At 58.6% G+C, this 26,913-nt stretch overlaps 1 protein-coding gene across 1 annotated transcript; it reads left to right on the forward strand.

Annotated features, from left to right (window-relative positions):
- Window positions 1-152: 152 nt before the first annotated feature.
- Window positions 153-25,779, forward strand: LOC116955849 (uncharacterized). The gene is made up of 7 exons (XM_076053683.1): window positions 153-381; window positions 3,719-3,820; window positions 4,315-4,343; window positions 5,116-5,198; window positions 7,669-7,765; window positions 9,587-16,287; window positions 23,112-25,779. Exons 2-7 carry the CDS (start codon window positions 3,789-3,791, stop codon window positions 25,305-25,307), a joined length of 9,138 nt encoding a protein of 3,045 aa, XP_075909798.1. The 5' UTR covers window positions 153-381; window positions 3,719-3,788; the 3' UTR covers window positions 25,308-25,779.
- The last annotated feature ends 1,134 nt before the right edge of the window (window positions 25,780-26,913 follow it).

The following is a 26,913-nucleotide window of genomic DNA, read 5'->3' on the forward strand; positions in this document are numbered from 1 at the left end:
GTCATTTATGGACGGCCCCTAAGTAGAGGAGGACAGAGGGCCATGCTAATGCATGATTTTTCTTCTTTGAAGCTGTAGCCACGTGGTTCCCCCCCCCCACTCCCACTTACCCCTAGCAACGCCCCTTAGTAACGGACCAGAGCAATCGATACGCAGAAAGGGTGAATCGAAGGTGAGCGATTGCATTGACTCCCCCCATTCGACCGGATCGGCGATCCATTGGCTCGGTCTGACTCGTCCTGGCCTATGGGGCCCGCCGCGAAGTGTATTTACATTAGAATTATTTTATTTTTTTGTTAAAGTGAATAAAATATAATTAGCAACGAAAACAAAATACTGCTACCGCGGCGCGACCGCTGTGACCATGAAGACGCTGACGGAGTAAGATTGAATTTTGTCGCGGTCTTAAGAGTGTGGGGCCCTTCCAGCACTCTTTCCCCGTAGCCAGTCGGCCGAAGCCTCCGGGCTCGCCTGAGCGGCCTCTCGCCGGGCGCGAGGCGAGGGAGCTGGGTAGGGAGGTCAGGCAAGAGCGGTGGTTGCGGGGGTGTCTGGTTTCGGGTTGTCGCTAGGCCGCGAGGTCAAGAACCCCGTTAAGAACACAACGTAGATCATTGCAACATTATAACCATTGTACTGTAACGTTGTGACAATTTTACTGTAACGTTGTACTATAAGATTGTAACATTGTACAGCGACATTGTAACATTGTGCAGCGACATTGTAACATTGTAAAGCGACATTGTAACATTGTACAGCGACATTGTAACATTGTACTGTAACATTGTACTGTAACATTGTAACATTGTACAGCGACATTGTAACATTGTACAGCGACATTGTACAGCGACATTGTAACATTGTACAGCGACATTGTACAGCGACATTGTAACATTGTACAGCGACATTGTAACACTGTACAGCGACATTGTACAGCGACATTGTAACATTGTACAGCGACATTGTAACACTGTACAGCGACATTGTACAGCGACATTGTAGCATTGTACTGTAACATTGTACTGTAACATTGTAACATTGTTAGCGACATTGTAACATTGTACAGCGACATTGTAGCATTGTACTGTAACATTGTAACATTGTACAGCGACATTGTAACATTGTACTGTAACATTGTAACATTGTACAGCGACATTGTAACATTGTACTGTAACATTGTAACATTGTTAGCGACATTGTAACATTGTACAGCGACATTGTACAGCGACATTGTAACATTGTACTGTAACGTTGTACTGTAACATTGTAACATTGTTAGCGACATTGTAACATTGTACTGTAACATTGTAACATTGTACTGTAACATTGTAACATTGTACTGTAACATTGTACTGTAACATTGTAACATTGTACTGTAACATTGTAACATTGTACAGCGACATTGTAACATTGTACTGTAACATTGTACAGCGACATTGTAACATTGTACTGTAACATTGTAACATTGTACGGCGACATTGTAGCATTGTACTGTAACATTGTAACATTGTACTGTAACATTATACTGTTACATTGTAACATTGTACAGCGACATTGTAACATTGTACAGCGACATTGTAACATTGTACAGCGACATTGTACAGCGACATTGTAACATTGTACAGCGACATTGTAGCATTGTACTGTAACATTGTACTGTAACATTGTAACATTGTACTGTAACATTATACTGTAACATTGTACTGTAACATTGTACTGTAACATACTGTAACATTTTACTGTAACACTGTACTGTAACATTGTAACATTGTACTGTAACATTGTACTGTAACATTGTTCAGCAACATCCCTGTCAACTCTGTGCATAGTGTAGAGTCGACTTGCGCCCGTCATGGTATCGTGGAATTTCCCGCTCTGGCCGAGGGGACACACACATACAAAGATCCACCCCCCACCGTATAACCTCAACAGACTGTAGGGGCAAGTGCTGTTAGCGAGCACACGAGGGGGTGGGTGGCCAGCAACCACGCCCGGCCGCCTTTGTCTCCCTAGTGGCGATGTTTACTGCACACCGCACCAGGTCCTCATTTGAGGCTGAGTCGACACACACAGGCACACACACGTATACACACAGGCATGTACACACACGTATACACACAGGCACACACACGTACACACACAGGCATGTACACACACAGACACACACACATGTACACACACACGTACACACACAGGCACACACATGTACACACACATACACACACGTACACACACAGGCAGACACATGTACACACACAGACACACACAGACACACACACAGACACACACACGTACACACACACAGCCACACACACAGACACACACACAGCCACACACACGTACACACACACAGCCACACACACGTACACACACACGTACACACACACAGACACACACAGACACACACACGTACACACACACAGCCACACACACAGCCACACACACAGCCACACACACGTACACACACACAGACACACACAGACACACACACAGACACACACAGCCACACACACGTACACACACACGTACACACACACGTACACACAGACACACACACAGACACACACAGGCCGTCACAGGCACACACAGCCACACACACAGCCACACACACAGCCACACACACACATACACACACACGTACACACACACAGACACACACACAGGCACACACAGCCACACACACAGCCACACACACATGTACAAACAGAGACACATTGTCCACTCTTATCAGTGCCGGGTTTTAAAAGGCTTCCCTCAACGCCGTGTACCGCGGGGGGTTATTTTCGACCATACTTCACCCCGCCGGTCACTGCGGGGTTTGCGAAGGTTTTCACGCGGCGGCGGTGCGGGGAGGTGGGATTTTGGCTGGCTGGTGTCCACAGAGAGAGATGGTCCAGACGCACTGACCACTCCGCCACCGCTCCTACGGCCGGCCCGTGCATTTAACAAATATCATTCTTGCATACCTTATCAGTGCCTACCTTCATTTGAAGCTTTTCGTGACTGCAGGAATCCACACCCTTTGGCTCCTTCGGTAAAGGCGCGTGGGAGAGATCGCTAACACAAGCAGTCGTCATCGGGTGGGGCAACCACTGGCAAGAGAAAGAAAAAAAACTGCTGAAAGTATTAGTACAAACCCTACCTTAATAGAGACCAACTCAGACCGTATTGGACCCACCCCCGCGCGCCCCTTATGAATCTCAACGTTCATCCTACAAAGTCACCATCGCAAGGGAGCGACACACAAAACAGATGGACGCGAACAATGATTCGTGCCCGCGTTGAAACGGCTGTACGCCGTATGGAACGCTCAATTTCCCTGCAAAGCGAATACGTGGTAATCTTCACGGGTTGGCACGGCAATTGCTTTTGTGGCCACCGCAATGACCCCTATTTGTTTTTGAGGTAAGGCAGCGGCGTCGTTTTTCCTGCCGGAATCCTGCAATGAGCAATCACAATAACCTCCGGTCTTTTTTAAAGCGCCCCTTTCAAACGGGTAGGCTCAAAGGAGCCCGAACTCTCCACCTAGCCGATACAGTTGCCATCGTTTACGAAGCTGTATATTTACCCCCGTGCCGATGTTTTCACCAAATCCTGCCCGATGAATCCCTTCCTTGCAAGGCCAGGCCAGGCCAGTCTCCACTCGCCTCGGCATTCCTCAAAGTGCACCTAGCCTGGCGCAGACCCCCGCGTCCGCGTTCACGGCTCCTGTCCCCCACAGCTCCGCCGGGTGACGGGACGAGGCGAGGAGCTCCGGGCGAAAAGACGCGCGGCACGGAATCTCGGAGATAATGATGCCGGAACCGGTTCCGGGATCCCCAAGGTAAGTTCGGTCCCCCGTCGGTCCGTTACACCGCGCTAAAGCGATCGCCACGAATGAGGCAAGGCGACGCCTCGCCGATTTAGTCATGGTGCAGGCCGCATGGGACGCTCTTCCCTTCCGAGATGAGGAAGCCACTGGGTGCCGTGAGCTTTTCGATCGTCTCGTTTCAAAACCCATTTCTCTGCAACTGCTTTTTTGCCTTCGGTCTGTTATCCTTCCCCCGGCGCCTCCGATTAGCGCGGTCTACTGCAGTAGTACGGCGCGGGTCGAGAAGTTCCACGGGCGGACGTGCACAAGGCTCGCAGGCTGACGGACTTGAGTGGCGAAGGCAAAGGAGCATCCTCCGTAATTGCTTGCTCACGCGCTCCCGTTGTGTTTTCGTGTGTGTGTGCCGTTTGCTCTTGTAACTCGCTGACCTCGTGCCCATACCGGGCATCTGTGCCCAAGTGAACGTTGCGATCCTGTGGTGTTCCCTCTCGTGTCTCTGCCCACAGGATGAAGAACAGGGAGTCGCACAATGCAGGTGAGACACAAGCGCACGTTCAGTGTTGCTTCAGTCGACGATGACGTTGATGGGTGGACGACGGTCGTCAAGGCTGACGATGGTTACGACGACCCACGGCGACCACCATCGTCATCGTTATCATCACCACCACCAACATGATTACCATCAGCACCATCATCACCACCACCAACATCATTACCATCAGCACCATCACGACTGCCGCCACCGTCATTACCATCAGCACCATCACCACCACCACCAACATCATTACCATCAGCACCATCATCACCGCCACCATCATTACCATCAGCACCATCACCACCTCCAACATTACCATCAGCACCATCATTACCATCAGCACCATCATTACCATCAGCACCATCACCACCGCCACCGTCGTTACCATCAGCACCATCACCACCACCACCAACATGATTACCATCAGCATTATCATCACCACCGCCACCGTCATTACCATCAGCACCATCACCACCATCACCAACATCATTACCATCAGCATTATCATCACCACCGCCACCAACATCATTACCATCAGCACCGTCACGACTGCCGCCATCGTCATTACCATCAGCACCATCACCACCACCAACATTACCATCAGCACCGTCATTACCATCAGCACCGTCATTACCATCAGCACCGTCACCACCACCAACACGACTACAATCGGTAACCATCACCAACAGCAGCATGACAACGTGAGCCCGGCGGCCTAGCGAGGGAGCGCCTGCCCTGTGCTGTGCCGCCCTTTCCCCTGCGCCCGCATCAGTGGAGCGACACCGGAAGAAGAAAATCAACTACGGCATCAACAAGATCGGCGACCTGCTGCCCTGCTCGGCCGCGCTCAAGCAGGTAGCTTCACGCGCGCCGGCTTGCACGTACGCACGTGGGTCTCTGTGGGGCTCTATGGGTCTCTGTGGGGCTCTATGGGTCTCTGGTTGTGTCTGTGGGTGTCTCTGTGGGTCTATGGGTGTCTCTGTTGGGCTCTATGGGTCTCTGTGGGGCTCTATGGGTGTCTCTGTGGGGCTCTATGGGTCTCTGTGGGGCTCTATGGGTCTCTGTGGGTCTCTATGGGTGTCTCTGTGGGTGTCTTTGTGGGTCTATGGGTCTCTATGGGTGTCTCTGTGGGTCTCTATGGTTGTGTCTCTGTGGGTCTATGGGTCTCTATGGGTGTCTCTATGGGTGTCTCTATGGGTGTCTCTGTGGGTCTCTATGGTTGTGTCTCTGTGGGTCTCTATGGGTGTGTCTCTGTGGGTCTGTGGGTCTCTATGGGTGTCTCTGTGGGTCTGTGGGTCTCTATGAGTGTCTCTATGGGTGTCTCTGTGGGTCTCTGTGGTTGTGTCTCTGTGGGTCTCTATGGGTGTGTCTCTGTGGGTCTGTGGGTCTCTATGGGTGTCTCTGTGGGTCTGTGGGTCTCTATGGGTGTCTCTATGGGTGTCTCTGTGGGTCTCTATGGTTGTGTCTCTGTGGGTCTGTGGGTCTCTATGGGTGTCTCTATGGGTGTCTCTATGGGTGTCTCTGTGAGTCTCTATGGTTGTGTCTCTATGGGGGTCTCTATGGGTGTCTCTGTGGGTCTCTATGGGTGTCTCTGTGGGTCTCTATGGGTGTCTCTGTGGGTCTGTGGGTCTCTCTGGGTCTGTGTGGGTCTCTATGGGTCTCTGTGGGTCTATGGGTCTCTGTGGGTCTCTATGGGTGTCTCTGTGGGTCTCTATGGGTGTCTCTGTGGGTCTATGGGTCTCTGTGGCGCTCTATGGGTCTCTGTGGGTCTCTATGGGTCTCTGTGGGTCTCTGGGTCTCTGTGGGGCTCTGGATCTCTGTGGGTCTCTATGGATCTCTATGGGTCTCTGTGGGTCTCTGTGGGGCTCTGGGTCTCTGTGGGGCTCTGGGTCTCTGTGGGACTCTGTGGATCTCTGTGGGGCTCTATGGGTCTCTGTGGGGCTCTATGGGTCTCTGTGGGGCTCTGGGTCTTTGTGGGGCTCTATGGGTCTCTGTGGGGCTCTGGGTCTCTGTGGGGCTCTATGGGTCTCTGTGGGGCTCTGTGGGTCTCTGGGTCTCTGTGGGGCTCTGGATCTCTGTGGGGCTCTGGGTCTCTGTGGGGCTCTGGATCTCTGTGGGGCTCTGGGTCTCTGTGGGGCTCTGTGGGTCTCTGGGTCTCTATGGGTCTCTGGGTCTCTGTGGGGCTCTGTGGGTCTCTGGATCTCTGTGGGGCTCTGGATCTCTGTGGGGCTCTGGGTCTCTGTGGGGCTCTGTGGGTCTCTGGGTCTCTATGGGTCTCTGGGTCTCTGTGGGGCTCTGGGTCTCTGTGGGGCTCTGGGTCTCTGTGGGGCTCTATGGGTCTCTGTGGGGCTCTATGGGTCTCTGTGGGGCTCTGTGGGTCTCTGGGTCTCTGTGGGGCTCTGGGTCTCTGTGGGACTCTGTGGATCTCTGTGGGGCTCTATGGGTCTCTGTGGGGCTCTATGGGTCGCTGTGGGTCTCTGGGTCTCTGTGGGGCTCTATGGGTCTCTGTGGGGCTCTGTGGGTCTCTGGGTCTCTGTGGGGCTCTGGATCTCTGTGGGGCTCTGTGGTTCTCCCTGGGTGTCTATGGTCTGGATGTCCGTGGGTCTCTATGAACTGCTTTACGTAGCCAACCGTGCTAATCGGAAGGCGCGGGCTAAAGGGAAACAAACTTAATGCAATCAGCACTTGTAAAAGAATGTCGGTTTACAAGTGCGTAGCCCCAGTCCCACGTTGCAGACGGTGAGCGTCCCACGTTACAGCGAGGACTCTCCTCGCTTTGTTTCTCTCCCCGATCCTCGCTTCTCCTCGCTTCTCGCTTCTCCATGCTTCTCCGTGCTTCCCGATTCTCCTCGCTTCTCCTTGTTTCACCTTGCTTCTTCTCGCTTCTCCTTGCTTCACCTCGCTTCTCCGTGCTTCTCCTCGCTTCTCCGCGCTTCTCCTCGCTTCTCCTCGTTTCTCCTTGCTTCACCTCGCTTCTCCGTGCTTCTCCTCGCTTCTCCTCGTTTCACCTCGCTTCTTCTCGCTTCTCCTTGCTTCACCTTGCTTCTCCGTGCTTCTCCTCGCTTCTCCGCGCTTCTCCTCGCTTCTCCATGCTTCACCTCGCTTCTCCTCACTTCTCGCTTCACCTCGCTTCTCCGTGCTTACCGATTCTCCCCGCTTCTCCTTGCTTCACCTCGCTTCTCCTCGCTTCTCCTCGCTTCTCCTCGCCTCTCCTCGCTTCTCCTCGCTTCTCTGCGCTTCTCCTGGCTTCTCCGTGCTTCCCGATTCTCCTCGCTTCCCCTCGCTTCTCCGGTGCTCCCCCCCCCACCCCTCCCAATGGCCCCAGAGCAAGAACATGATTCTGGAGCAAGCGTCGATTTACATCACGGAGCTGAGGAAGAGGAATGAGCAGCTGCTGCTCAACAGCGGCACTCCTGAGCAGGGTGAGCAAATGTTGCTGGCTCACCAGCCGACGCTCACCAGCCGACTCTCACCAGCCGACACTCACCACCAACGCTCGCCACCGTCACTCGCTCCGACTCTCACCACCAACGCTCGCCACTGTCACTCGCTCCGACTCTCACCACCAACGCTCGCCACCGTCACTCGCTCCGTCTCTCACCACCAACGCTCGCTACCGTCACTCGCTCCGACTCTCACCACCAACACTCGCCACCGTCACTCGCTCCGACTCTCACCACCAACGCTCACCACTGTCACTCGCTCCGACTCTCACCACCAGCACTCGCCACCGTCACTCGCTCCGACTCTCACCACCAGCACTCGCCACTGTCACTCGCTCCGACTCTCACCACCAACGCTCGCCACCGTCACTCGCTCCGACTCTCACCACCAGCACTCGCCACTGTCACTCGCTCCGACCCTCACCACCAACGCTCGCCACCGTCACTCGCTCCGACTCTCACCACCAACGCTCGCCACCGTCACTCGCTCCGACCCTCACCACCAACGCTCGCCACCGTCACTCGCTCCGACTCTCACCACCAACGCTCACCACCGTCACTCGCTCCGACTCTCACCACCAGCACTCGCCACCGTCACTCGCTCCGACCCTCACCACCAACGCTCGCCACCGTCACTCGCTCCGACTCTCACCACCAACGCTCACCACCGTCACTCGCTCCGACTCTCACCACCAGCACTCGCCACTGTCACTCGCTCCGACTCTCACCACCAACACTCACCACCGTCACTCGCTCCGACCCTCACCACCAACGCTCGCCACCGTCACTCGCTCCGACTCTCACCACCAACACTCACCACCGTCACTCGCTCCGACTCTCACCACCAGCACTCGCCACTGTCACTCGCTCCGACTCTCACCACCAACACTCACCACCGTCACTCGCTCCGACTCTCACCACCAGCACTCGCCACTGTCACTCGCTCCGACTCTCACCACCAACACTCACCACTGTCACTCGCTCCGACTCTCACCACCAACACTCACCACCGTCACTCGCTCCGACCCTCACCACCAACGCTCACCACCGTCACTCGCTCCGACTCTCACCACCAACACTCGCCACTGTCACTCGCTCCGGCTCTCACCACCAACGCTCGCCACCGTCACTCGCTCCGACCCTCACCACCAACGCTCGCCACTGTCACTCGCTCCGACCCTCACCACCAACACTCGCCACTGTCACTCGCTCCGACTCTCGCCACCAATGCTCGCCACTGTCACTCGCTCCGACTCTCGCCACCAACGCTCGCCACCGTCACTCGCTCCGACTCTCACCACCAACGCTCGCCACCGTCACTCGCTCCGACCCTCACCACCAACGCTCGCCACCGTCACTCGCTCCGACCCTCACCACCAACACTCACCACCGTCACTCGCTCCGACCCTCACCACCAACGCTCACCACTGTCACTCGCTCCGACTCTCACCACCAACGCTCGCCACCGTCACTCGCTCTTCGTACCTCCCAACAGCACTCACCGTTCCCGCTCACTCACTCCACCATTCACTCAACGCCACTGCCATTCACTCAACCCAACACTACTCACCCCACCCACCCACTCGCCCACCTACTCAACACCACTACCATTCACTCAACCCAAGATTACTCACTCACCCGACCCACCCACTCACCCACCTACTCAACACCACTGCCACTCGACCAACACTACTCACCCGACCCACACACCACCCCACCACTGCCTCACTCTCCCCCCCTCCCCCCCTCCCTCCCCCCCCTCCCCCCCCTCCCCCTCCCCCCCTCTCCCCCGCCCCGCAGTGGAGGAAATCCACCGCCTGCGCTTGCAGCTGGAGGTGCTGCGCCAGGAGAATGATCGCTTCGCCCAGCTCCTCAGGGCCAACGACATCTGCCTCTTCGACGACCCCACCGTGCACTGGAAGGGCAAGGCCAAGGCCCGGCGGGGCCCGGCGCCGGCCGGGACGCCGGGAGTCGCCGCTCTCCTGGCGACGGCGCAGGGGGCGGCGGTGCCGGTGTTCGTGCCGCGGCCGCCGCAGGCGCTGATCGTTTACCCCGGGGCTCAGATCCACGGCCCCAACGGCAGCGCGCACGGCTCGGCGGCGGGGCCGGCGGTGACGGCGGGGGCGGTGGTGACGGCGGGGGCGGCGGTGGTGACAGCGGCGGGGCCGGTGGTGGCGGCGGGGCCGGCGGGGGCGGCTTGCGGGACGCTGGAGGTGATGGGCGCGGTGCAGACGCAGAGTGCCGTGGTGCAGACGCAGGGTCCTGTAACACAGACGCAGGGTCCTGTGGTACAGACACTGAGTCCTGTAACACAGACACTGAGTCCTGTAACACAGACGCAGGGTCCTGTAACACAGACGCAGGGTCCTGTAACACAGCCGCAGAGTCCTGTAACACAGACGCAGGGTCCTGTGGTACAGACACTGAGTCCTGTAACACAGACACTGAGTCCTGTAACACAGACGCAGAGTCCCGTGGTACAGAGTCCCGTAGCGCCCCCCGATCAGCCCGACATTCGCGGGCCCGTCGGCTCGAACGGAACGGGCAGCGGCCGCTACGACGGAGCCGCCGCGGGGGGCGTCGCGGCGACGGGGAGCCCCGGTGTCGCGGACGAGCGGGGGCCGCCCGCAGAACCGCCGCCGGACGTTGCCGCGCAGCCCGGCCCGCCGGCCGCGGCGTCGCCGCTGTCGTCGCTCTCGCCGTCGCCGTCCCCAGCCCTGCCGCCGTTCGCCTCGCCGCCGGACGCCCCGGCAACGGCGGCCGCCCGCGACGCCGGCGACGCCGGGGTCCCGCCGGAGAGTCCCCCTCCCCCGCGGGCGCCTCCCGGCGAGGAGCCGGCCGACGGTTCGGTTTCTGCGCAAGCTCCGTCGTCGGAATCTCCGGCGCCGGTCCCGCCGCCCGCGTCGCCGCCCGGAAATCCGCCGGCGTTTCTGCTGACGGCCCCTCGGGGCGCCGCGTCGGTCGGCGCGCCGCCGCCGCCCGACGCGGCCGCTCCGGTCGCGGGGACGTCGGCCCGGAACGCGACCGGCGCGCGGCGGCAGCAGCAGCGGCGGCGGCAGCAGCAGCGGCGGGGCGGGGCGGCGGGCGGCGGCGGCGAGGTCGGCGTCGCCGGAGCGCGGCAAACGCCGCTGCTCATCGTCCAGCAGCCCGGCGTGCGCGCCGGGCTGCTGCTGCAGAGGAGGGGAACGTCCCGGACCGGCCACGTCGGCGCGGCTGACAGGGCGCCCGCCGGTAACTCGGGCCGCAAGGGAGGCGGGCGCCCGCTCGTGAGCATCCTGCCACGACCGCCGCCCGCCGCCGCCGCCGCCGCCGCGGCCGCGCCGAAGCAGCGGGCGGCACCCGTGCCAGGTGTGCCGTCCCAGACGGTGCTGGTGAACGGGCAGCTGTTCAACATCCAGCCGCTCAGCCCCTCGCTGGCAGCGTCCTCCTCTTCCCCTCCTTATTCGTCGTCGTCGTCGTCGCCGTTCCTCTCCCCTTCCGTGGCTTCCTCCTCCCCGTCCTCCTCGTTGCTCTCCTTCGCCGACGGCCACGCCGCCCGGATGCAGATCCTACGGCCGGAACCGGGGGCCGACTCCGCCGCCGGCACCGGCGCCAGCGCCGCGCTGAGCGCCATCGCCTGCCTCAACCGCAGCATCTCGGAGGGGGCGCCGCTCCGCCCGGCGCCGTCGCCCTCCCGCGACGGCGCCGGCGTTGGCGCCGTCGGCGCCCTGAAGACGGTGCGGGCGCTGCTGGGCAGGAAGCGGAAGATGCAGGCGCGCGGGAGGAGGGAGTCGGCGCCCAGGCAGAAGCGCGGGCGCAGGAGGTGCCCTCCCGCCGACGGCGCCGGCGGGGAGAGCGGAGAGAGGAGCGAGATGCCGGAGAGAGCGGTTGAGGCGGCGTCCGTGGCTGCTACCGGGATGGGAAGGGCGGTGGCGGCGGCGGCGGCGGCGGCGGCGGGCGCTCCGTCTGGCGGAGGTCGCGATTTGACGGCGGTGCCGGCGGCGGCGTCGGTGCCGTCACCGGCGGCGGCGCCGACACCGGTGACGGTAACGGCACCACCGGCGCCAGCAGCGATAACGGCAGAAGCGTTGTCTCACTCTGCCTCGGTGATGTCCTTGGGTGGAGAAGTTTCCACACCAGTGGAAACTTCTCCACCCTCTTCCCTCGATCTTCCTCCTCCACCAACTCACCCGCCTCTGACTCCACCCCCTTTGACTCCTCCTCCATCTCTGGCTCCTCCGTCTATGGCTCCTCCGCCTCTGGCTCCTCCATCTCTGGCTCCTCCGCCTCTGGCTCCTCCGTCTCTGGCTCCTCCGCCTCTGGCTCCTCCAACTCTGGCTCCTCCATCTCTGGCTCCTCCATCTCTGGCTCCTCCACCTCTGGCTCCTCCGTCTCTGGCTCCTCCGCCTCTGGCTCCTCCATCACTGGCTCCTCCACCTCTGGCTCCTCCATCTCTGGCTCCTCCATCTCTGGCTCCTCCACCTCTGGCTCCTCCATCTCTAGCTCCTCCGCCTCTGGGTCCTCCACCTCTGGCTCCTCCATCTCTGGCTCCTCCGTCTCTGGCTCCTCCATCTCTGGCTCCTCCACCTCTGGCTCCTCCGTCTCTGGCTCCCCCGCCTCCTGCCCCCACGTCTTCCCCCACGTCTGCCCCTGTGTCTGCCCCCGTGTCTGCCCCCGTGTCTGCCCCTGTGTCTGCCCCCACGTCTGCCCCTGTGTCTGCCCCCGTGTCTGCCCCCACGTCTGCCCCCACGCTGTCCCCCGTTCTCGCCTCGTCCCCCACCGCGACTCTGTCCGCTCCCGTGGCCCCTGCGGCCGATCTTTCACCCCCTGCCCCCCCTCCTCTGCCGAGCCACCCCTCTTCTCCAGCCACCTCTTCATCTCTCCTCTCCCCTTCGCCTCCTGTTACCTCCTCCTCCGCCTTCTCTTCATCTCTCCTCTCCTCTTCGCCTCCTGTTGCCTCCTCCGCCTCCTCCGCCTCCTCCGCCTCCTCCGCTTCCTCCTCCTCCGCCTCCTCCGCCTCCGCCTCCGCCTCCTCCGCCTCCTCCGCCTCCTCCTCCGCCTCCTCCGCCTCCTCCGCTTCCTCCTCCTCCGCCTCCTCCGCCTCCGCCTCCTCCTCCTCCGCCTCCTCCGCCTCCTCCGCCTCCTCCTCCGCCTCCTCCGCCTCCTCCGCCTCCTCCGCCTCCTCCGCCTCCTCCGCCTCCTCCGCCTCCTCCGCCTCCTCCTCCGCCTCCGCCTCCGCCTCCTCGTCTTCGTCGTCACCTCTCCCGCCTCCCGCTGCTTCGCTCCTCCTCCTCCCCCGATCTTCACCTGCGGCCCCCTCGTCGCCTCTCGTCCCCCTCACCTCGTCGTCGTCGTCACCCTCCGCCCCCTCCGCCTTCTGCTCTCCCACTCTTGCTGCTGCTCCTGCTGCTCCACCTGCTCCTGTTGCTGCTGCTCCTCCTGCTGCTGATGATCCACCTGCTCCCCCTCCTGCCGCTGCTTCTTCTCCTGCTCCCCCTGCTGCTCCTCCTGCTGCTGCTGTTGCTCCCCCTCGCCCGGCCTCCGCTCCTCCGCCTCCCTCTGTCGCCCGCCGTGCGGCGCAGCCGTTTGCCGCCGTCCGGCCGCCCGCCGCTGCCGAGCACCCCGACGGCGACGCCGGCGGCCACGGCGCCGCGCCGGCGTCGCGGCCGCCGGCCGGCGCCGGCGACGCGGCGGTCGCGGCCGCCGGCTCCGGCACGGCGGCTCCCAGTTCCGGCACGCACGGATTCTCGGTGGCGTCGCTGCTCACGGTCGCGTCGTCCTCATCGCTCTCCTCCTCCTCCTCGTCGTCGTCGTCGTCGTCGTCCTCGTCGTCGTCGTTGGCGTCGTCTCCGGCGCCCGGCGATGGCGCCGACCGGGCCCCGACGCCGGACGCACGCTGGGCCCCTCCGTCGTCGCACGGCAACGGCCACCACCACCACCACCATCACCACCTCCACTACCACCGTCACTCCCAACAACAGCAACAGCAGCAGCAACAGCAGCTGCTGCTGCAACAGCAGCAGCAGCTGCGCCATCACCACCAGCAGCAACAGCAACAGCTGCTGCAGGCAACGGTGACGCCAGGGCACCAGCAGGGTGGGGAGGAGAGCCGGGGGAGCGAGGAAATTGGCGACGCCCACCGTGGGCGGCACAGCCAGGCCACGGTGGCGCCACCGCCGGTGTCCGTCGGCGATGCCGGTGACGGTTGTGTCGGCGGCGGCGGCGGCGGCGCCGGCGGTGGCTGCGAGGACAGCGCGGCGTTACCCGCGGTGGGGAGTTGTGCCGGGAGCCCGTCGACGACCGTGGCCACCGTTCGCTGCTGGGGGGCGACGTCGGGAAACGCGGGCGGCGCTGTGAGCGGCGCTGTGAGCGGCGCTGTGAGCGGCGCTGTGAGCGGCGCCGTGAGCGGCGCCGTGAGCGGCGGCGGCGGCGGTCATTTCGTGGGAAGCGTCGGCCTTGCCGGCAGCGCCAGGGGAAGCAGCAGCAGCAGCAGCACCGGCGGCGGCGGCGGCGGCGGCAGCAGCGGCGGCGGCGTCGGCCGCTGTGCTGAAAGCGGAAATGCGAGCGGCCTTGGCAGCATCGGCCACTTTGTCGGAAGCGGCGGCGGAGGCGTGCCGAGCGGCGTCGGCCACCTGATGGGAGGCACCGGCCTCGGCAGCTGCCGGAGCGCCAGCGACAGCATCTTCAGCCTCGGCGGCGCCGGCGGAAGCGTGCCGAGCGGCGTCGGCCACCTGGTGGGAAGCGCCGGTCTCGGGGATCCCGGAAATGCCGTCGCAGGCGGCCTCGGCAGTAGAAGCGCCGGCGGAAGCGTGTTTGGCGGCGCTGCTTCAAACAGCCTCGGCAGCATAAAGCACTTGGTCGGAAGCGGCGCCGGCGGCGGCGGCGCCGGCCTCGGCCTCGGCCTTGGCAGCAGCAGCGGAAGCGTGCTGAGCGGCGCGACCCATTTGGTGGGGAGCGTCGGCGGAGGCGCCGGCGGAAGCGGCCTCGGCATTGGAAGCGGCGGCGGGGGCGTCGGCCGCTTGGTCGGGGGCACGAGCCTCGGCGGCACCGGCGGCGTCAGCCACTTGGTCGGGGCCAACTTCGGCGTCGGGAGCGGCGGCCGCGGCGGCTCCGGTGGCTGTGGCGGGCCGGGCGGCAGAATCGCTCACTTGGTCGGAAGCACCGCCGGCGGAAGTGGCTTCGGCATCGGTAGCGCCCGTGGAAGCAACCTGAGCAGCGTCAACAACCTCGTGGGGAGCGCCGGCAGCAGCGCCGGCGTCGGCATCGGCGGCAGAAGCGCAGCGGAGAGCCTGGGGAGTCTGCTGGGGAGCGCCGGCGCGGTTTTCGGCGACCGGATGGCGCCCGAGCTGCCCGCCAGCGTCCAGAGCGGCGGCGGCGGAGGCGGCGGAGGCGGCGGAGGCGGCGGAGGCGGCGGGAGGTCGTCCCTGCTGCTGCTGCAACAGCCGGCGGCCGCCTGCGCCTTGCCGATCCGTCACGCGGTGCCCGAGCCGGGCCCGAAGCCGGCGGGGGAGAACCCGCTTGGCGTCGGCGGTAGCCCGGCAGGCGCCGTCATGGGACGCCTGCCGGGCTTGGCGCAGCAGCAGCAGCAGCAGCATCAGGCGGAACAGCAGCAGCAGCAGCAGACGCAAGCACTGCAGCAGTTGCAGCAGCTGTCAACGCGGCAGGGATTGCAGCAGGGCATCTCGCATCAGCTGCAACTGCAGCAGCAGGCGCTCGCTGTGCCACGGAAGCAACAGATGCAGCAGCAGCAGCAGCAGCAGCACTGCGACTTGAGCTGCGTCTCGTTCTCGGCCGTACCCGCGACCTCGTCCATGAGCCAAGATCACGGCACCGGGAGGCCCAGGGCTTCCGGTGCCGGCGGCGGCAGCGCGGCGGCCGAGAGCGGGAAGCGGCAGCTGTCGTCCACCTCGTCGTCGTCGTCGTCGTCGTCGAAGAGGAGGAAGCAGGGCGGCCGCTCGGCGGAGCCGCGCTCTGACAGGAGCCGGGCGGCGTTTGACCCGAGGACCTACGGTGGTTTCGTTGTTCCCGGCCAGCACCAGCTTCACCACCACCACCACCACCACCTCCAGCAACAGCAGCAGCAGCAACAGCAGCAGCAACAGCAGCAACAGCAGCATCTACTGGCTCAGCATAATGCACACCACCATCATCAGCAACAACAACAGCAGCAGCAACAGCAGCAGCAGCAGAGCCGAGGTGCGGTGGCTCACCGACATTCGTACCCGCTGGCTAACGCCGACGCGGCGTCGAACGGCGCGGCGGCAGCGGCCTCCGCCTCCGCCGGCGCGCCGCTGGCGTTCGCCGATCCCTTCTCGCCGGCGGGCGCCGCGGATGTCGGTGCATCGGCCGGCCGCTTTGGGCTGCATCAGCAGCATCAGCAGCAGCATCAGCAGCAGCATCAGCAGCATCAGCAGCAGCAGGAACAGCAGGAACAGCAGCAGCAGGCGGCCGCGGCTGCTGTCACGGGGCATCTGGCGCACTTTCGAAGTCTACAGCAGCCAGTGGGCAAGGACGGCTTCCAGGTGAGGTCTCCCCGTCAAAATGTAAGAATAGTCTTCTTTGGTTCTTTCGGTAAAGTCGCCACGTAGAATGGGAATAAAATAATAAATTGATAAAATAAAATAACACAATAAAATTCTCACGACGTTTCGGCCACAACACAAGCGGCCTTCATCAGGTGAAGGGACGAGACTGTCTGGAGGACAGCGCTGGAGTGAGAAAGCCACGCTCAGATCACGACCTTTAAGCTGTGTGAGAAGAAACAAAGCGCCTTGACAAAGGAATTAGCATAGAATTTAGCATTGAAATAGCTGAGTGATTAGCTTGCGACTGGTCACAGAAACGGCTATGTTAAAGTCAAAGCATACACATCCACAGAGGCACTCCTTAACAAAGGAAATTAGCATAGCATTTAGCATTGAAATAGCTGAGTGATTAGCTTGCGACTGGTCACAGAAATGGCTATGTTAAAGTCAAAGCATACACATCCACAGAGGCACTCCTTAACAAAGGAATTAGCATAGACTTTAGCATTGAAATAGCTGAGTGATTAGCTTGTGACTGGTCGCAGAAATGGCTATGTTAAAGTCAAAGCATACACATTCACAGAGGCACTTAGTACAAATCAAACAGGAGAATTTAGCATTGAAATAACTAGGAGAATTTAGCATTGAAATAACTAGTGATTAGCTTGTGACTGGTCACAGAAATGGCGACGTTAAAGTCAAAGCCTACACATCTGAGCTATTAACAGTAACTGGGTATACACTACACTATATAATGAATACTATATAGTAAACCAATAAAAACTAAAATATAAATTACCTCAATGTTATCAATAAACTCTATATATTCTCCAATCAGCTAAGCTACCAACAATAAGTCATTATATATCACAATGCTAAATGGCGAAAAAATGGGTGGATTCTTACCCTTAACTTTAACACCACGGATAGCTACGAGCCCTGTTCAGACGGACGAGTTCATCCATGGTCGGAACGGAGGAGGGGGAGAGAGACAGCTGCGAGGCGCTGTTATACTCCATGTTGTAAACCATACCATTAACCGTGGTGTGAGAGGTATTAAGAGTCAATGCCAGCGAAAGAGCTGCGGTCTGAAGGGCATCGTAAAATACAATTAATTAAGAACGGAAATGGTTTAAAACATCTTTCCAATGGTTACTAAGCCAGAATCCATCTTCTCGGTTGAAATTGTCTCTGTGCTTGTATATGTGAATGGCCTCATGAACGAATCTCTCATGGTAGCCGGTTGGTTTGCAAAGAACCTCCGTCTTGGAGAAGTCAATGTCACGTGAGCCCACTGAATTATAACAGTGATCTGCCACGGCAGAGGAGTTCGTTCTACCGTGTTTCAAGTCTGCTTTATGTTCGCGGATGCGGTCCGAGATATGTCGTTTGGTTTCTCCAATGTGGCTACTCCCACAGAGGCACTTTAGTTTGTAAACGCCCGGGTACTGTATGTCTGGAACAGCATCTTTTACAGATGGAACCAGATCACGGATTTTATGTACTGTGTTGAATCGGACCTTTTTAGTGACCTCTGCAATGTAGGGTAAGGTGATGGTTTTGAGTGGCTCCACAAGAGGATCCTTTTTCATGACTGGAGTGATGGCTTTGCGGATTGTGTAGTCGGAGTAACCATTAGCCCTGAGAGCCTGGTGTACATGCTTGAGTTCACTGGTAATGTGTTCCTGGTCGGAAATGCATTGGGCTCTATGGTATAGAGTCTTGAATGAGGGAGTTCTTCTGGGATGGATGGTGGTGGGAATCTGGTTTCAAGTAAGCATCTGTATGGGTAGCTTTCCTGTAGACAGAGTGGCTCATTGAACCATCATGTCTCCTTTTAATTAAGACATCCAAAAAGGGTAGTTTGCCATCTTTTTCGACCTCCATTGTAAATCTGATGGCTGGATGTATGGAATTGATGTGGTCGCGGAATTGGTCTAGAGCAGGCTGGCCATGTGGCCAGATGACACAAGTGTCATCCACGTACATCTTCCATAAGGTCGGGCGTAGAGTGGCAGTCTGGATGGCGTCAGTTTCAAATTTTTCCATGAATACGTTGGCTAAAACCGGAGATAGGGGGGAGCCCATTGGGGTGCCCTCAGTTTGTAGAAAGTTCCATTCCAGGTGAAGTATGTGTTGGTTAAGCAATGTCTCACCAGGGGGGGGTACATCAGTATGCAGTCCTTGATGAACCAGGTCTTCAATGATAGCGATGGTTGTCAGGTACCGGGATATTGGTGAACAAGGACACCACATCAAAACTGATAAGCAGGTCGTCTGGGGACAGGGAAATGCCTTTGATTGTCGATACCAGGTGAGTAGAATTTCGTACCGCAGAGGTGGTTTTTCCAGTGAAAGTTCGCAGTACATCAGCAAGAAAACGTGCCAGTTTATAGGTGGGGGAGTTGATAGTAGAGACGATGGGACGAAGGGGTGTATCTTCTTTGTGTATCTTTGGAAGGCCATATAATCTTGGTGGTCTGGCAGCAGAGGGTTTCAATGAGAACTGTTTGGTCTGATCAATTAATGCTGTTTAATCAGAGATGATTTTGTTCGTTTTGGTAACCAGGCTGTTGGTGGGATCTCTTTTTATTTTTGTATAGCTGCCATCGTTGAGTAGTTCTTGAATTTTGTTGTTATATTCTGTTTTGTCCATGATGACAGTGGCATTGCCCTTGTCGGCAATGCCACTGATCGAGTTCGGTGCGTGTAAGTCAGACTTACACGCACCGAACTCAATCAGTTACACAAGACACTCTACAAATCACACTTAACATTGACAGCAATAATGTCTACATCGGATTGGGAACATGTAGCCAATATGACTACCTCTTCGGCTGCCACTATGTCGACCAAATGTAGGGACAATTTGATTTCCAAATTCAATCACCTCTCCAACAAAAAATCGGATCCACACACCGAAAAGATAGACGTCAACAAAGTCGTAATTAATCACAGTAACAGTTCCATTTCTGATGGTCTGAAATCCGTTTTAGCTAAAGGTCTAAACTTTGCTGTCACACCGAGACACATACCGGTTAATGATATCATTGCCCATGTCGACGTTGCACTCAAGGGCTTGAGTCACATCTCTGCAGACGTAGCAAGATCTGAAATCGCTGCAACCCTCAAAAACGGTAAGTTGCCACCTAGCAACATCAGCAAAGATGAACGCTTTGAATTATCTCAATTAAAAAAGAGAGGTGATATTGTCGTCCTCTCAGCCGACAAGGGCAATGCCACTGTCATCATGGACAAAACAGAATATAACAACAAAATTCAAGAACTACTCAACGATGGCAGCTATACAAAAATAAAAAGAGATCCCACCAACAGCCTGGTTACCAAAACGAACAAAATCATCTCTGATTAAACAGCATTAATTGATCAGACCAAACAGTTCTCATTGAAACCCTCTGCTGCCAGACCACCAAGATTATATGGCCTTCCAAAGATACACAAAGAAGATACACCCCTTCGTCCCATCGTCTCTACTATCAACTCCCCCACCTATAAACTGGCACGTTTTCTTGCTCATATACTGCGACCTTTCACTGGAAAAACCACCTCTGCGGTACTAAATTCTACTCACCTGGTATCGACAATCAAAGACATTTCCCTGTCCCCAGACGACCTTGTTCACCAAAGTCCCGGTACCTGACACCATCGCTATCATTGAAGACCTGGTTCATCAAGGACTGCATACTGATGTACCCCCCCTGGTGAGACATTGCTTAACCAACACATACTTCACCTGGAATGGAACTTTCTACAAACAAACTGAGGGCACCCCAATGGGCTCCCCCCTATCTCCGGTTGTAGCCAACGTATTCATGGAAAAATTTGAAACTGACGCCATCCAGACTGCCACTCTACGCCCGACCTTATGGAAGAGGTACGTGGATGACACTTTTGTCATCTGGCCACATGGCCAGCCTGCTGTAGACCAATTCCGCGACCACATCAATTCCATACACCCAGCCATCAGATTTACCATGGAGGTCGAAAAAGATGGCAAACTACCATTTTTGGATGTCTTAATTAAAAGGAGACATGATGGTTCAATGAGCCACTTTGTCTACAGGAAAGCTACCCATACAGATGCTTACTTGAAACCGGATTCCCACCACCATCCATCCCAGAAGAACTCCCGCATCAAGACTCTATACCATAGAGCCCAATGCATTTCCGACCAGGAACACATTACCAGTGAACTCAAGCACGTACACTAGGCTCTCAGGGCTAATGGTTACTCCGACTACACAATCCGCAAAGCCATCACTCCAGTCATGAAGAAGGATCCTCTTGTGGAGCCACTCAAAACCATCACCTTACACTACATTGCAGGGGTCACTAAAAAGATCTCCAAAATCCTGAATAAACACAAGATCCAGGTCCGATTCAACACAGTACATAAAATCCGTGATCTGGTTCCATCTGTAAAAGATGCTGTTCCAGACATACAGTACCCGGGCGTTTACAAACTAAAGTGCCTCTGTGGTAGTAGCCACATTGGAGAAACCAAACGACATATCTCGGACTGCATCCGCGAACATAAAGCAGACTTGAAACATGGTAGAACGAACTCCTCTGCCGTGGCAGATCACTGTTATAATTTAGTGGGCTCACATGACATTGACTTCTCCAAGACGGAGGTTCTTTGCAAACCAACCGGCTACCATGAGAGATTCGTTCATGAGGCCATTCACATATACAAGCACAGAGACAATTTCAACCGAGAAGATGGATTCTGGCTTAGTAACCATTGGAAAGATGTTTTAAACCATTTCCGTTCTTAATTAATTGTATTTTACGATGACCTTCAGACCACAGCTCTTTCACTGGCATTGACTCTTAATACCTCTCACACCACGGTTAATGGTATGGTTTACAACATGGAGTATAACAGCGCCTCGCAGCTGTCTCTCTCCCCCTCCTCCGTTCCGACCATGGATGAACTCGTCCGTCTGAACAGGGCTCGTAGCTATCCGTGGTCCTAAAGTTGAGGGTAGGAATCCACCCATTTTTTCGCCATATAGCATTGTGATATATAATGACTTATTGTTGGTAGCTTAGCTGATTGGAGAATATATAGAGTTTATTGATAACATTGAGGTAATTTATATTTTACAGCAGCAGCAGACGTCAGGGTCGGGATCGAACTCACGACCTCCTGTATACAAGGCGAGGTTGTTAACATCTCCGAGCCACCGTGATGATGATGAGAAAGAGAGAGACGCGTAAACTCCAAATATACAGCAGCAGGCGTCAGGGTCGGGATCGAACTCACGACCTCCTGTAAACCAGGCGAGGTAGTTAACATCTCCTTGCCACTGTGACGATGATGAGAGAGAGATGCGTAAACTCCAAATATACAGCAGGTGTCAGGGTCGGGATCGAACTCACGACCTCCTGCATACCAGGCGAGGTAGTTAACATCTCCTAGCCACCTTGATGATGAGAGAGAGAGAGAGACACGCAAAATGCAAATATACATCGAGATCTTGGAACGCCACTCGGAACCTGACAGGTGACCGATGGAGAGACTCAAGCACAGGGGTGTCCAAGCAGGGACTCCGCCAGCCCCATTCTGCACGTTCTGGAGGCGGTTTAACAGCTCGTGGTGGGGAGAGGGGGGGGCCCGACGCCAGCTCATAATGCGTTGCAAAAATATCGGCGCGTGGGAAGGCAGACGCGTGAGCCAGCTTCTTGAGCTCGCGACGGCGGGAGAACGGGGCGCAATCTGGCCAATGTTTCTGAGGTCAAAGACTGCAGCCTCTAATGGGCTCAGTAATGTGGCGCTCCGATGGTTTGGTGAGCGATCGAGAGATAGCACCGTGGCCATCGGTGAACACGCTGACCGGGGGGGCCCAGCCTTCAGGCGATTGATGACGGGACCCAGCAAGCGGCAGCTATCTTGTCTCATCAGCTCTCAACTGAAGGAAGTTAGACTGCATCCGAAGCCTGAATGGTCACAAGGGAGGATGGCATGCCAGGTGACACTGCTGCGTCGAGGGAGGATTCCACGTTCGCGTAAACTTGAGCGTCGGCGTGACAACGGAAGCAGAAAGTCCAGGTTGGCGTACGGTATGGCCAAGCCGGGGGGGGGTGGTCAGGTGCGTGCAGAACGAAAGTGGCCCAAGGACTGAACCCTGGGGGACACCGAGAGGAACGGGGCGCGTGTCTGAGTGTTTCCCTCCCGGGCTGACAAACTGTTTACGCTCGGAGAGGTAGGAAGTTAACCGGCGCCAAAACGCTCGAGCAAAATGGAATGAATCGGTGGTGTCAAAAGCGGGACTCGTTTTGGCAGTTTCCTTTCCCGAGGGGAGAACTTGTCCACCCCTCGTGGTGACTGGAGCCAGAACCGACCTGCCGGACCTCCTGTGTCCCACAGAGGTCCCAGGCGGTAGCGGTCCACCTCCCGACACAGGAGTGGCAGCCTCTCCTCCGCAAAGAGACTCCGAGCATTCCACGTTGGCCAATCGCAGCGGGGGGGGGGGGGGTGGGGTTCAGACTGGCCAGAAGGCGTCAAGGACGCCTGTCCCCCTGGGGTCTCCTAGCACGAGTTTGTTTCGGTGTATCCACGGCGGTGCTTGGTAAAAGAAGTGCCTGGTTGGAGGGGTTAGCAGCCCCCCTCTCGTGGGTTTTACCGCGGCGCCGGCATCGCCTCCGCCCTGATCTATGGGCGCGTTGGGGCAGCGGTCTCGGCCGCCGTCGCTCGTCAAGACGGTCGTCGTGGGCGACATGAATAGGATGTTGTGGTACGTCTCCGTCGCCGATTTGCGTTAACGGCGTTGCAACGCCTTGCGGATGTTTCCCAGGGGTCGCAGAAGTCTTCTTCTTCGTCTTCCGAATCGTCATTGTTGGCCGTGAGGGACAACCAGCCGGCCTTCGCGTTCGAGCAACAGCAGCAGCAGCAGCAGCTCGTTCAGCACCACCACGGCCTGCAGCAGCAGCAGCATCACCAGCACCACAGCAGCCATCATCATCACCCCCATCACCAACATCACCGACTGCAGCAGCAGTTTGGAACGGTCTCATCTTCGGCTGCCACTTCAGCCCTAACGGATGACTGCACGCAGCAGAGCGGCGGGGGTCTGTTGCAACAGCAGCAGCAGCAACAACTGCAGCAGCAGCAGCAGCTCCCTTTCTCAAACATGACGCCTTACCAGCATCCCACGGCAGCCGGCGGATTGTTCGGCTTGCGCGCGAAGACACAAGAAGGCCACTTCCAGCAGCAGCAGCAGCAACAGCAGCAGCAGAGGCAGCAGCAGCAGCACCAGCAACAGCAGCAGCAGCAGCAGCAGGGCGGCGTTGCCAACGTACGTCCCGATCGCAGCCGCACTTCCAGCTACTCGGCCGAAGCGCTCATCGCCGGAGACGCGCACCAGCACCAGCCGCCGCCGCCGATGCCGGCAGTGCCGCCGGCATCGGCGTCTCAGCGAGCCAAGCTCAACCCGCCGTGCTTCCCGCCGCCGGTGCACGACGCCCAGCGCCTATACGCCCCAACGCTCGCGCCCGATGGGTGTCTGGCGACACAGCGGGCGGTCCCACAGCATTCGCATCAGCAGCAGCAGCAGCAGCAACAGCAGCGGGGGTACCAGCTGCACGGCAGTGGCAGCGCAACCGTGACGGCTCGGCCTGCGTCGCTGAGACACGCGGACGGGGCCGAGGCTGTGGTGACGACGGCGGCGACGCCGTCGTCGGAGGCGTACGCCTGCAAGACAGACGGCCTGTTCGAGGTGGCGCAGAGAGACGCCTCCGGCAGAAGGGACGCGGCCGCCGCTGCTACCGTGGAGTCGCTGCGGCAGAGCTCCGAGCAGCAGCAGCAGCGCGGGAAGTCGCAAGACGCTCAAGTTGCGGTCGGCAAAGCGGGCAGCAGACCGAGTGGCGGCGGCGGCGGCGGCGGTGGCCGGCAGGCCAAGACTTTCTGCCGCCCGAGCTCGGCGGTGGCGGCGGTGGCGCCGCACGCCCGGCACGGCCCGGCGACCCACGTCCCGTCGTCGTCTTCGTCGTCTTCGTCGTCTTCGTCGTCGTCGCTGTCCGGATCGTCGGCGCCGCCGCTCGGCGCGTTCTTGGGCGCCGAGGGCGTGCTGTCGCCGGGCCGCCACCACCACCACCATCACCACCACCAGCACGGAGCGTTCGCCGCGCAGAACTTTGCCGGTTTCCCGTTCGTCCCGGACGTGGCGGGCGCTGGGACGCCGGGAGTGGGGAACCCGTTCATGGGCCGGGCCGACTCTGCCGGCGTGCACCACCACCCTCACCATCCTCACCATCACCCTCACCACCACCACCCTCACCATCACCCGCACCACCACCCGCACCACCACCCTCACCACCCGCACCACCACCACCACGCGGCGGCTTCGCTACTCCCGGTGGAGGGAGCCCCGGCAAACGTGGCGCCGCCGTACTTCCCCGCATACTCCCCGGCGTCGCGGCCCGGCCTCTCGGCGGAGATCCCCATCACCTACTTCCCTAACCAGCTGTTCGGCACCGGCGCTGCCGGCGGCGGTAACATCGGCGGGGCCTCGGCGGCGGCCGAGAAGGTCGTCGGCTGCGGCCTCGGCTCGCAATCGGCAATGACGCAACCGGCGCAGCCTCAGCCGCAGCTGGCAGCGCCTCCGCCGTCGTTCGGCGCTGTCCTCTCCCCTTCCCGCGCCGTCGGCTTCACGCAGCCGGGTTTTTCGCTGCTGCCCGATGTGCCGAGCCGAGTTGGCGGCGGCGGCGGCACGGCGGTGGGGCCGACGGTGGGGCCGGGAGGCCTGGCGCACGCGGCGCACCTCTCCAACTTCAACCTGACGGCGCTCTTCCCCGAGATCACGGCCCCCGTGGTGGTGCCGGTGGCCTCGCCGGCGCTCGGTGCGGAAGGCGGCGGCGGCGGCGGCGCGTTGCTGGGTGTGGCCGTGTCGGCGGCGGAGGCGGTCAAACAGCAGCAGCAGCAGCACCAGCAGAGCAGCCGACCGGCGCACAACATCAGCCGGATACTGGGGCACAGTGGCAACTCGCTTTGAGTCGTGTGGCACCCGGGAGACGTGACGAGCGGAGAGACGCTTTGAAAACCTGATTGAGACTCGGGGAGACCGGCTTTCACGATCAGAGGAGTCTTGATTGAGACTCTGATACTGGGGTCTCGGCCTCTGAGACCTGTTTGAGATACAGGGAGAGACAGGGGTCTCAGGATGTTGGAGTCTCCTTTGAGACTTTTAAAATTGCCATCGTTTAATCCTGCGTATAATTGCTGGAACGGCGTAAACGTCACTTAATTTATGAATATACACGAATGCATATATATAAAACAATAATGACAATAACAATCGCGAAGTTAATTGGCCAGAGTTGATGAATGTAGTCACTTTTTTTTTAAACCTTGAGTCTTAAACGTTGGGAGCTCTTCGCTCTCTCGCCTGGAGAATTGAGGTAAGGAGAAGGCTGTGTAAAATGAAACCCGTTTGGAATAAAACCTTCCGATATTTTTAGCACAAAGGCAGCTCCATCCGATGGCGTTGGTGAGACGATGACGATTGTCACACGGGGGAGGGGGGGGGGTGGCAGGAGTGGGTAGCAGGGGTGGGTGGGTGGCAGGGGTGGGTGAGTGGCAGGGGTGGGGTGTCCCGTTCCCCGCCGCATCTCTGGACGCGCGCAAGCCGGCTCGATGTTTCGTTTTATTTCAGAGAGACGTGGTAGCCGGCAGCAGCGCCGTTGTTTTTCAAGACGTCGTTGCTCGCCCGCAGAGAACCGTAGCGATGTGACCGCCGCCACTCTACGATAGCCGGCGCCAAAACTGTGCCGCACGCCTCCTCTTCCCCAGCGTGGGCCCTCGCGCGAGCCGGCACGGTTATGTCGGCGGCGACGATGACCTGAAGACGGGTCGCCGATGAAGTTGTCTCGTAGGTGCGGAATCGAATGAGAAACAGGTGACGTGGGCGTACGTAGTCGTGATGGGTAAGGGCTTAGCAGGCGAGCCGTTTGTTTGTGGCGTATGGTGCTCCGTGGTTCCTTACCGACTTGGCTGTAGGCGATTTTGGCTGTAGGCGATTTTGGCTGTAGGCGATTTTGGCTATCGGTGATTTCGGCTCTCCGCGAATTGCAGTCTGGAACTCTTGCACGACTACTGCATCGGGAAAAAAAGACGTAGGCCTTGGTGGAGTGTTTTTTTTTGTGCTGTTGGGTTCGATCGCGGAAATACGAAGGAAAGTGACGAGGGAGATTGCGATGCTGGAAAGTGATCAGAGAGAGAATGTGAGAGGGAGCCAGAGAGAGGAGAGGAGAGGGAACTTCCCGGAGCTTTAAGAAGCGTCTGCCCCGACAGTCTGTTACAGGAATCTTTGTCTTTGCAGTGCCGACAGTGTGCTGGCCCCGCAGGCGAGCTGAGTTGTAGTTGCTGCGGGAAATGATGCCGAGAGCCGCGGCTCCCAACCTCTGGACCCCTGGTGGTGTGTGAGGGTACTACAGGGGGGGGTGCGTGGACCCCTGGTGGTCTGTGAGGGTACTACAGCGGGGTGCGTGGACCCCTGGTGGTCTGTGAGGGTACTACAGGGGGGTGCGTGGACCCCTGGTGGTGTGTGAGGGTACTACAGGGGGGTGCGTGGACCCCTGGTGGTCTGTGAGGGTACTACA

This window comes from Petromyzon marinus, chromosome 62, assembly GCF_048934315.1.
Source record: "Petromyzon marinus isolate PM22_M1 ecotype Great Lakes invasive population chromosome 62, UKy_Petmar_22M1.pri1.0, whole genome shotgun sequence".
Lineage (NCBI taxonomy): Eukaryota > Metazoa > Chordata > Hyperoartia > Petromyzontiformes > Petromyzontidae > Petromyzon > Petromyzon marinus.